The 12,730-nt window shown below is 42.0% G+C and overlaps 1 protein-coding gene across 1 annotated transcript in view; it reads right to left on the reverse strand.

Annotated features, from left to right (window-relative positions):
* Positions 1 to 1,428: 1,428 nt before the first annotated feature.
* LOC119379374 (uncharacterized) overlaps positions 1,429 to 12,730 on the reverse strand; it is a 53,348-nt gene continuing 42,046 nt past the window's right edge. The window contains exons 13-14 of the mRNA XM_037648687.2: positions 4,977 to 5,065; positions 1,429 to 1,743 (exon numbers count right to left, since the gene is read on the reverse strand). Of these exons, the coding sequence (XP_037504615.1) occupies positions 1,593 to 1,743; positions 4,977 to 5,065 (240 nt within the window). The 3' untranslated portion in view covers positions 1,429 to 1,592. The remainder of the gene's footprint in view (positions 1,744 to 4,976; positions 5,066 to 12,730) is intronic.

Consider the following 12,730-nt stretch of genomic DNA (forward strand, 5'->3'; position numbering starts at 1 on the left):
AGTATCAAGAATGTAATATTTGATGGCATTTAAAATTTTTGAATATTCATACAACCCTAACTTTCTGCTGCTTATTGTTATGGTGAACAGAAAGAGCAGCCAATTTGGTCATTTGGTTGCGCAGGTGAAGGAATAAAATGCTGAAACCAGAATATAATTTTTTTTAATAATCAGTAAGGTTACAAAACCGAAAATCAACCTTATTTCTTTTAGCCATAACTGAACCCTATGTTCTAAATTTTGGGAATAACATTACACAGAGTTTGTTGCAGAATAAATTATTTTGTTATTTCAGAAATAAACAGCGCAGGTATGAACTTTATGCAAATGGCATGATGAAATTATATACAATGCAAAATTTGTAGTGCTGTTTTGAGCACCAGGAAATGAATTTTAAAAATGTGTTACTGTTAAGCAAACCAGAGGTTAGTTTGAACAGTAATATGACACTCGATATCCCGATATATATATATATATATATATATAATATATATATATATATATATTTTGAAAGAATATTCCTGGCTATCAGTTAAAATATATGAGAGAAAGTCAGAGTGAAAAACATAACATTTATTCTGAGCTTTTGGCCGGGGACCGGCCTTTATCAAAGATGACATTATGACATTGCGTTGGGGCTGAAGTACAGATTCTCGCAATACAGACACAGATGCACACACCGTTGAGATTCGTTGGAACGGGACAAGGGGAGGGGCCAGAACAACCACAGCAAAAAAAGAAAGTGAGAGACATACATACTGACATACACAGTGTCCTCCCCTTGTCCCGTTCCAATGAATCGCGACGGTGTGTGCATCTGTGTCTGTATTGTGAGAATCTCTACTTCAACCCCAACGCAATGTCATAATGTCATCTTTGATAAAGGCCGGTCCCCGGCCGAAAGATCAGAATAAATGTTATGTTTTTCACTGACTTTCTGTATATATATATATATATATATATATATATATATATATATATATATATATATATATATATATATATATATTGTGGTGTGTGTGTGTGTGTGTACACGTTTGTGTGTCTTAAGATTCAGTGCTTGTGTTATCAACCAGAGCGACCAAAATGAAGCATTTTTCTTTCAAGGTTCCACAATTACTTCACACTGCTTTTCTGAACGCAACAAATTTTATTGCAGTTTATGAGGGTTGTCTACTAAAAAAAGGGGAGGGGGGAGAGGGCTGCTGCAAGCACATCTTGCATTTTCAGGTTAAATGTATGAATGAATGCATACAGGAACCAGCTTTTTCATACTAACTTAAATGGTTTGGAATTTATTACTGCTTTGTTTGGACCCAAATTAGTTTAGTTATTTAGTTAAAAGACTCTGTATTTTGGTCTGCACTGCTCTGAAGGAGACATGCCAATTGTTTTACTGAACAATGTGAACCAAGAGATATGACCTTGATGTGAAATCTGAGTGAACAAAATTTAAGAACTACTTAAAATTTTCTTTTTAACAGTTCAAATAAAAATGCAGTTCGTTGTGAGTGAACAAATGCTTCCAAGGCTGTGTTCCTGCACATAGCATGCCAAAAGAAACCATAGGCAAGGCTGAAAAGAAGGCTTATTCAGACGCAGAGGTCCCTCAATGAGGAGGGTAAGAGTTGCAGCTGCTCCAATATAGTGGACGCAGGAACACTATTTTCATGGGCACACATCAACTCCAGGCACGAGAGTTGGTCCAGTGAAACATCTGGGAAGCAATAGCGCATCAGTTGTCTGTAAAAGAAGGGGGAAGGGGGAGGGGGGGGGATTGTGAAACAAAGGTAAAAGTGTTGAACTGTACGAAAAACTAGAACTAGAAGCTGTTGGCGAGTATTACATGACTGAGAATTTGGGGTATAGTTGCAAAAATTACCCCAAATGTTATTTGAGCTGGCAAAATGGGTCTTTGACCCTTTGCAGTTCGCTGTCAGGAAGTGCTCATCATCGCGGAGTGCTCTGTCCGATCCACTGTCGGGAGAGCCTGCCAAGGCATTTTAAACTGTGCACATTCTTGTTTAAGAAATATTTGTAGCACCATCTTTTGGATAGTGGCACAAGTGCTTGCGACTGTTATCTCACTGCAGTCTCCAGAAGTGGCTCAACATACAACAGTGGAAAAGATTGTCAGGTAGTCCCGTAGAATGCGCGCGGTGTGGACGCCATGAGCATTCTAATGGATTCTTCTAGCTTTGTGGAAAGTGATCAAGAGTGAAATTACGTTCCTCCATCCAACAAAGAAAAAAGCTCATCAAATGCATGCTCTGATGACAGCATTTACAAAGACAACACAGCGAACAGCGTGGCGGGCGTTATGTCGGTCAAACGTGGCGGTGTGCTAATGACCGCATGCGTGAGCATTCGAACAAGGTTCAGAAACAAGCTCAAGACAGTCAGTTATCTCTTCATTGTAAGGAGTGCGGTTGCCACCCATCTTTTAAGGATGGTGGAGTATACTTATGCTGACTTAATTATGAAATAAACACATCTGGTTGTTAGTCAACGCTGTGGTCTCGTGTCCTTTCTTGTCCTGTCTTTTTAGCGCTGTTTTTCACTCATAGAGAAAAGTTGCAGAGGTCCCTAAGCATATTCTTACACGATAGGCACATGAATGCGTTTCTTTTGGCTAGGTTGGTGAAGCACTGGAGGGGTGCTGCTAAGTGGTGTTACCTAGATGTCTTATAAAGAATGAGGGAATGCAGAGGCTGAATTGTGTTTATTTACATGATTTGCTACAACTAAAGTGGTGTTGACAACACTTTACACGTTGGCACCGGCGTCAGTGCCGCATTTTACTCACACGGCTTTTGCGGATGCCGGGCGAATGCGTGCTTTCACAAATCTGGCCAAGTAACGCATTCATGCTAAAATGTAGCACAAAACATGGCCAAAAACAAAACAATTCGTTTTGCACAGTAACCAATATGTCTGGTGGCAGCGTACTGCCCGCTGTGTGAAAACGAAACTATGGTGATAGCTGTCACGTAGTGACGCGAATGACCTAACGTGCAATATTCGCATGAGCCTTAATAACTTGATATTTCACCATTTCTAGAGCGATACTAACGAATTTTATATTGCAGGCTGATTTCGCGGCGCCAAGACATCATTCAGAAAGCACGTTTTGCAAAACGAGTTGATCGATCGAGTACGAAATCAAAACCACGTTCGCGGCATTAGCAACGGAGCAATGGACCGTCAGCGGCAGATGTAGTGATATTACCATGGCGATGGAACGCATTCTAGAGCAAGTCCACGCTGGCTCATTTCGTGCTCCACTACGGTCTGCCTGCATCTAATTTATTCGCAGTGAAACGCAAATGGTGCACGCCCCTTTTATTATGAAAGCTGATATCAAAAAAAGGTTATGTCGCACGCTGAGGACAGCTACATCGCGTCTATTTTGCATGCCCAAAGCCTGTGTCCCCGAGTGGTGGAAACAAAGGAAGGAGATCCACGGCTGCGCGTCGACCAGGAAAAGTTTGCGCAGACGAAAAACGGGAAAATATCCGAACCTCGATGACAAGCTCGCAGGCACTTTCAAGCAGCTCCGTGTAGACATCGAGCTTGTCAATATAACGGCCCTTGAAGCGGCACGCGATCAAGGCATATCCATAAGTGACCTTAAAGCCAGACTGGATCACTGAAGGAAAGGAACTGCTAGCAGAATGAAATTAAATTTCCATGACGGTGCTTTGTGCTTGTCTTTTTTTTCATGTGACCGTCAATACAGGTGCATGCCACAGTTTTAAAATATCATTTAGTGCTGATTTTATTTTTAGCGAATGAAACCGTTATGTTTATTTCCCGGAAGTTTGAATACTTTGAATAGTAAAATTTCGATGCGAATCGTATCGCAAACACTATTAGAAAAATATTCAAAAGTTGGAATATTTGCACACCCCTAAAAATAATGCAGGCACCTACTCTTGCACGACCACTGCCATTCCAGAGATCACTGGTTTTGCGTACAATGCGACAGTGCACTTCCCACAATAAAGCAGCAGCTTCTATGTGGCATGAAATGTAAAGCTGACTCAACGCACAAAAATACAGCTTGGACCAACCACTGTAAGGGCAGCCATAACCACGGCCAATGTGGCAAGCTCGTTCAGACTATGAGAGATGAAAAAATTCATGAAGTGTTCACAAATAGTACTGAAATGGGAGGAAGCAAGGGTGAGAAACCAGTATTTACGTAGTATAAATATCCACTAAACCAACATGTGAAAAAAGTTCAGTAGCAACAAAAACACATTAATGCAGCAGTCAAAGGTTAAAGGGGCCTTGCAACACCTCTTGAAAACAGCCGTAAACCACTGCCAAGCTGCAGTCAAGGCTCCTGTGAACATGTGAGCCAAATATTATTGAACTGCATGCAGTAGAAAATTTACTATCTTTTGTCAAGAATGACCAAATATTGCTTGCTCTGTCATTCACATCATCCCAAACACACAGCAAGCAGGAACATTGAAGGACAATACCGGATTTAGCTGTACAAACAAACTGCATGAACTGACGTTTATGTGAAAACATTTGTTGCTGCCTTTCCATGTTCCAAGGAGTCAATCTCTCCCTCGACCTGACAAAAACTATCGCATGTGTGTAAGAAGTCAATAGCACTAACATGTCACCAAGAGGGAGGACGCAGTTGAGTTTGCCGAACTGGTTCAGCTTTGTGAACTGTAGTTCACAAGCAATCACATTTTATTTCTCGTTGGACCACAGCAGAACCAGAACAAAATTGGAGTGCAATAAATAAAAACCACACTGGTACCTCTTTTGGACTCAAAACCCCAGAGGTAATTACTTCAAACCAGTCTTTCATTTTTTTCAACTTACCAAGATGCCACTCAAGAATACAATGGTTTCTGGTATATTCCGGAAGTGTGATTTAACACTCCAGTAAAACATTTCTCTTCCGTGTTCCCTTTGAGACCAGCTGAACAAAGGTAAGCAATAACACCTACCCATAAAAGCTGCTGGAGATCACTCCTGGGTATGACATTTGTTGTAGGCTGGCAGGGTTTACAGCACACTTGGGTTTCACAGGTTTGCCCTGGGAAGCAGATCATAAAAGGTGCTGTACTTATCTCAAACCACAACATTATTACAAAAACAAGAAGTGCTGATGGTGATATTGATGTTGGTGTTCCTTTATTGGCAGGGTCAATAAAGTGAGTGCTCATGGCATTCACTTTATTGGCTTCACAAGCTGCTTATTAAAGACAGACTGTTCCAGCACCAAAATAAACCACAAGTAGTCCAAATGCATGCTAAAGCATCACGAAATGGCTCGTGCACAACATCACTACCATGTTATCACAGCAGTTACCACAGCATCATAACTAAGAAATGAAATTCACCATGGTTCAGTATGGCACTGCACTGAGTTTGGTATTTGCACTTGCACTTTGGAGTAATGCCAGCTAGCTGTAGCGCCATGTGACACTTTTGCTTTGCCATGTTCATGGGGTGGCTGAACTGTGCTCAGCTTTTTCATCCATCAAATGTATGGGCTACCTCACTTGAACACCTAGCATTGTGCACTGTGTAAATGAGTGTCTCTCCATGAAAATCAATGTAATAGCATTGTACATGGTTGCATTATGCCATCAAAATCTGCTTGGCTTAGCACAAGTGATCCACGGAACTCAAGATCTGCTGTTCCTAGTGTGCCTAAATAAAAAATGAAAAAGCATTAAAACCAAATGGCAGATACATTTCATTACATTTGCCTGGCACAAAGCACCTACTGCTTTATGTACTCTAAGCTAATGAGCAAATGCTGTTTGCTGGCACAGTGTAATTCTGTGCATTGTTATAAACGCTGATGTTTCATGTTGCTTGCTTCAAACTTCTTCACTCCTTCTCATTTGTTGAAAAAAAAATGTAGCAATGTATGTATTTAAGGCATTATCAGCTACATCAAGTATGATACCTCTTCGATTAGTATTTTTGTACAGCATCAGCCCTGCAGGTTTCCACATCATCAGAAATGCGTATAAAAACACAATTTTCTTCGCACTGAAGCAATCAGAGTTGCTTCCTTCAATTCCGCCATGCCTGCTGAGCTAAATAGCAGGCATTAGAGGCACTGAAGGTAAGCATTAGACAGAAGTCTGTCTGGTCGGGTAAGTAAACTGAGAAAACTATAATTTAATCTCCAACCAAATCTCCAACCCGAACGAATCAGACAACACGTCAATGACGTCCGGAAATTCAACAAAGAGCGCAGCGCCGTCGCCGAACACACCGAGACGTTTGACCACAAAATAGACTTCAACGGAACGGCCATCCTTGAAAAAGTGAAACCAAATGGAGGAGGAGATTACTACTGGAGTCGTGGCACATTCAGCGAACCACTCAAAACATCAACCGTTCCCTCGGAACCCTCCCCCCCCCCCGGTGTACGCACATGGATTACGCTCCGCGGTAATGCGTGGGGTCATTGACTGCCACGAGAGTGCCTTCAAGACGCCGCTGCAACGTCGCCGCAGTCCCCCCTGAGGAAGGAACCACGCCGGTTCCAAAACGTTGGGTTCTTACGTGTTTTCATAACTTTGGTTGGAGATTAAATAATAGTTTTCTCATTAGAGGCACTGTTCTCACATAAAAAATTCTACTAAACTAAGTTTGTCATATTAATATTTACTGTAGATGAATAAACATAATATACCGGCTTTGCCACTGCAAGTCATTCAGAAGTTAACTAAAACTGTTTTTTTATTTATTGCAACAGCGATTAAATGGGCACTCCAGGCAAATTTTTGCATGATTATTGGTGTCACTTCCAAGAAAAATGATCACTGAAACTAGTGCTGCAAAACACGACAAGATAAGATATCAGAAAGACACCGTGTCGTAGTGCTGCGGCGGTATTTTGTAAGCATTCCTAAAACGGACGGAGGTGGTCCGTCCGTTTGAGTCTCACGCGATTGGTCAATGTGAGCCGTGACAAGCGCCGCGACGAATCGCGTGCTCACATTGACTAGTCACGTGCGACTCAAACGGACGGACCGCCTCCGTCCGTTTTAGGAATGCTTACAAAATACCGCTACTGCTGCGATGTTCAGTTTAAAGACCAAGTGCAGCAATACTGTGCCCCGCTCCCTGTATGCTGTGGTGAGCCAAGAAGGCGGGCAGCCTGATGCGCACCCAATGTTAAAGGTTAGGCGATCAAGCACCTTCTCTAGCATGGCTGCAGCTACACATGGCTTCGCTGAGCATATACAAGGCTTGTGGGCACTATCTTGGAGGTACCAATCTGTGGTGGGTTAAAAGGCTAGATTAGGTGCCTTTATGTGCCATGTATTTCTGCGCAGCTAGTGTTGGAGGCGACTCAAGTCTTAAAGGGCAAATAATTTATGTCACAGTGAAAGGTCTAAGTGTGAGAAAGTCTAAAACGTCAATATTATCAACAGCGGTGCCCTACTAATTCAGAAATTAAGGTAAATGCAGGACACAATGTGCACCACGAGTGGGACATTTTGGAAATGATCCCGATGATGCCAAGAGTCCAGAGTACAATTAACTAGGCTTGTGCGAATAGTGATTTGGTCGAATAATTTCGAATCTAATTCGAATAGCATATATCACGTATTATAAAGAAAAAAAAGAGCATATTTGTCATGACCGAACTAACCTGCATAAGATTTTTAAAAATTGAAACAAGCCATGTGCAAATGTCATTCTTTTTGGTGCAAAGGGAAGTGGAAGCAACTTTGAAGAGTAGCAGGATTTGACTTTCGGTAGAATGCAAATGATAACCTGTAAAATACGCTACATTTAAAAATTTACTTTACTTAGAGCATATAAGCCATTAAATAGCTTTTAAACTTAAGAAATGATGAATCGACGTGAGGGTACTTTGATCATATAACCTTGAAATAAGGCTTCGTGGCAGTGTGGATTTCCCATGGAAAGGTGTATTCACGGCATAGCACCCCTGCAATGCAGTGAAACCACCTTTACAGGGGGTTACATGTGATTTATGTGTCTATTCGTTCATTTCAAATACTTCGAAATTTCGGATAATTTAAATTCGTTTCGAAGCGAATTCGAATACTGTAATAATCGTTCGAATATTGGAACTGTTCGAATATTCGCACAAGCCTACAATTAACCACTAGTGATCAAACTAGTTTCAATAAAAAAGGAACCTTCCGTGCATCACAAGACGTAAGAAAATGCTGCTCGTTCGTTTTTGTTTGATTCATGGAAAAAAGAACCTCTTGGCGTTGTTACCATGGGGAACGGCGCGAGTGGTTCAAAATTTCCGTTTTCGCCGAGCTGCGCGTCTCAGTGGTAGTTTCGGTATTGCGTACTGCTGCGTGTGCTTGGCTCTCGCTATTTTGGCACTGTTGATACTCTGCTGCTGCTGGCCAAGCTAAGCTTCGTTACAGTGAACTATACAGTTTCGGAGTGGCCCGTGCCTGCGTCTTGGCAAAGCTGATGGCCGCTGTTGTGCAAGAAACCATAGCGTCGGCAGCCGGGAAGAAAAGGGGGGCAACGTTGGGCACGGCAACTGCTATATCAGAAGGCCTGTTCAGGTGGGTGATTTGAAGTGTGCTAATGCTGTGCGGACCACTGAAACGCGATTTTCTTTCAAAATAAGCATTTCCTTGGCACGAAACAAGCACTACGAGGTTTCTGGCACGTCCGAAATTCTACCGGGAGCACTCTTGCCGCGAACGCTGCAGAATGTGCATGCTGCAGACTGCGCATGCTGACCTTCATTCGAAGAGTGCAGAGTGATAGGCCGGTATGCGGAGAGGCTGAGACGAGAACTTCGGGAAGCCTTCGAGATTCATAAAAGAAATGAAGAATGTGTCAGCTCTCCTTCCGTTGGCCTTTCACAAAAAGAAACCTGTTTCCTCGAGGGACACTTGCACTCAAGCAAGTGTACCGGTGAAAAACCTGATAGTGGGGGTGTTTCCTTTTGCTGGTACTGTGACGTCACATATGTTTTCCTATTTATTGCTTGTCTAGTGATAATAAACTCAGTTGTTAGTCAGCGCTGTTTATGTGTGCTCCTTTTCATTTTCTGTCCCGTCTCAGTGCGCTGTAATGCTCAGTATGCATGTACCAACTGGCCTGCCAAGTGGGCTTGTCTTTGTCAGGGCTCTGATGCTGTAATGTCAGAGAGCAGCGAATCTATCACTGGTTGCTTGCCAAGTCTAGCTCATGCCACAGGGAAAGCAAATCAAATGAACGGAAAGGTGAGAACTAAGGCTGAATGTCGCTTTTATGCACGCCAATTGCTATTCCGAACCAATATGCAATGCTGATCTCATTGACGAAACTAGTTCTCGTCTATACTTTTTTTTTGCTTTACTAAATAATCAATACTTTCGATTAAAAGCAATGTTACCTTATTGCCAGCATTGTCACAGCTCCCTCACTGCTTGTGCAGCATATGAAGTAGTGGGACTCAGAACGAAGGTGAAAAACCAGCAGCTAGCAGATCAAATGTGGTGATACGCGATCAGTTTCGTTTTTGTGCCCAAGAAAAGATGGCGGATGGCACTTGTGGCATTGAGGACAAACAGCACTCTACATTTTGAATATCCCCTATCGTGTCTGCCAAAGTGCATAAACTCAATATGAAAGGGTGTAAGGCGCAAAGGTAGGGAAGAGAAAGGGGGGAGAGAAAGTGCCAACTGCAATGTGGGACTACTCGGTACATAGTCCAATATTAAACGTGTAAGGTGTAAAGTAGAGCTGTGCAAATAGCAAAATTTTGGGTGCAAAGCGAATTCGAATATTGAAGTGTGAGTGCGAATCGAATATTTTTCGAATATTTCTAGAATATTTCTAGAATATTTCTCGAATACTTCGAAGCAAAAATGCAGAAAAAAAATTAGAGAGGATTCCTAAGCATATTCTTATGAGATAGCAACATGAAAGTGTTTCTTTTTGCTAGGTTGATGAAGCAGTGGCGAGGTGGTAACTCATAGTTGTCTTATCAAGAATGAGGCAATGTAGAGGCCGAATTGTATTTATGTACATGATTTGGTGCCACCAAAGTTTTGCCGACAACACTTTACACATGATAGGCAAAGATGTCATTTCCTCAGCCTCTCCTTTTTCAGACTTCCTGCCCAAATTTCAGGTCCAAAACAGCATTAATTGAGCCCCCACCTCTGCCACATCTTTCATCTCCATGTCGGAACCAGCGTTTTCTTGAGTTGGTACATCCGTAGCAGAGCTTGAAAAGCAGCTTTGCTGCAATACCGGGGTGTGATGAGGTGAAGCATATGGAAGATCTAGGAACCACTTCCAATCGGACGTTGACTGTCTCTTGGCAAAGTTCGACCGTAACGGAGCTTGAAAGGTAGCTTTGCCGCAATACCGAGTTGTGATGAGGTGAAGCATATTGAAAATCTAGGCACTACTTCTAATCGGACGTTGACTGTCTCTTGGCAAACTTCGACCGTAATGTAGCTTGAAAGGCAGCTTTGCCGCAATACGAGGGTGTAATGACGTGAAGCATATTGAAATCCTGAAGGGGTCACTTTCAATCGGATTTCGATGTATTTGTTTTTGGGAAGTTCAAATAGTTTGAATAGTAAAATTGCAGTGCGAATCGAATTGAATAGCAAACACTATTCGAAAAATATTCGAAATTTCGAATATTCGCACACCCCTAGGGTAAAGGTTAAACTAAGAGGACAGAAAGAGTGCAAACTTCCAACTCGTGCAGATTTTGAGTAGCAAGTGAAGCTTTTTTTATTAATATTACTGCTCTATTAACTATGATTTTTTTTTTACTTGGACCAAATTTTATCAAGATATCTGCACACGTTACTTTAATGAAATCTATGTAGAAAATTATCTGTCCAAGCAGCCATAACTTGCAGGGAAAACTATAGCATCACATTTACAATCAATTACGAGAATTACACTTAATTAAAATTAGGGCATACGTTTATATTGGAAGGTGGAAGAGATTGACATAGAGGCCGAAGCGTCCCAGTACTGAAATTTGAAAATCAAATACGAACATCTCAGAATGTTCTATAAATTGCACATTGAATATTTCTCACTTCTCGAGCAACACAATAAATATAAGGTTTATGCAATTAAAAGGTAAATCACTCTAATTGACACATACATTTAATGCCGTTCACAATTAAACATTTTGACAGGATAAGGCGCGCACACAAACACAGACACTAGAAGAAAGACACAAGCAACACAGGCACGTCTTTCTTCTAGTGTAGGTGTTTGCGTGCGCACCTTATCCTGTCAAAATGAACAAGTACCAACTAGCCCAATTAGCCGTGCTATCACAATTAAACCTTTGAATAAATTAAATGCATGCTTGTAAATCTTAAACTGCTCAATTACCTAGAGCATCACGGCAATGGCAGCAATGAAACAATGCAACAACATGTCAACAGGCGGGCATTGCTTCTTGATTGACTAAATTATTAAGCAGGTGCAAAATGCCCCGAAGCTGGTGCCCTCACATAGCAACACCAGTTCTGCTGCAGCGCATTTTACGACGCATTTTTACAAGTCATAGTGTCAAGGATTCCTGAAAACTTTTCATGTGGCTTGTAGTGCTGAAAAATATATATATTTTTTTTTTTGTGAAAAATATTTTGCAAGAACACTTCCTGCTTTATATGGATAGCCCTCAATTTTTTTCAGTCGAATCGCAGATGGTCGATCACCGAGGTTGGGAGAGTTGATGTGGAATGACCCACCTAATAACACATGCGACATCACAAACCACGACTTGTGGCTCAATCTTGTTGTGGCGATGCAGCATGCAATAACACTTCACCCACAAGATAAGGTGTTCTGTTTCACCACTGCTGCAGAAGTGACTCCACATCTAATTGGGAGTTGTGCAAAGCTCCAGTCAGAATAAGCTCTAGGAAAATGGAAATGCAGTGGCAGCTTCACTTTGTATCACACTTTTACATCCAGGAAGAGAACTGCACTTCACGGTGCTGCCGGTGTAATCAGGTAAATTCAATAAATGACTTGATGCCAGTTATTTCAGCACTATATGGCCATATTAAAATGTAGAAACCCTTCACTAGACTTTCATGACGATTCTCTTCAGGTTTCCATTATAAACATGCATGGTAAAGTTTGTACTTACGAAGGTGAATAATGAAATCAACTTAATTAGCAAAGAGCTTGCTTTGTTTTTTCTTGCAATTCATGTTGGCATGTGCATCTTATCTGTTTAGAGTGGCTTATTTGAGTAAATTTCACATGTTTTAACAAAAGTGGTCAAAGTAAAAAGTCACAGTTTCACCGCAACGACGAAGCAATGAATGCGACAGCAATAAATTGGAATGTAACGCGAAGAACGGAAAGCAGCTCGAATTTGCGAGCACGTCGCTCGAGCCCAAAGGACGCACGAAAAGAGCGCACACAGGACAAGCACGAACTAATGCGTCACAGCTCGACACTTGAAGCGCACTGCTCAAACATAAAGCAGGACGCACAAAACGAACGAACAGGTACATACAGGACAAGCGCGAACTAACTGTCACAGTTGTTACTTATTTCTGTTTGAACAGCGCGCTCCTTTCGCAAAGCGGCCACTGCAGCGAGCGAAGTGACCTTCGTACGCTCTGTGACTTCAGCGCAGACATCGCGGGGAAAGCACAAGACATACAACTCCCCGCTCCACAACCCCGGCCGCCCCCCTTCTTTCCTCGAGATAAGCGCACGAAGGCTACCACGCCCTGTAGGGCGA

The sequence above is a fragment of the Rhipicephalus sanguineus genome, chromosome 1, assembly GCF_013339695.2.
Source record: "Rhipicephalus sanguineus isolate Rsan-2018 chromosome 1, BIME_Rsan_1.4, whole genome shotgun sequence".
Classification (NCBI taxonomy): Eukaryota; Metazoa; Arthropoda; class Arachnida; order Ixodida; family Ixodidae; genus Rhipicephalus; species Rhipicephalus sanguineus.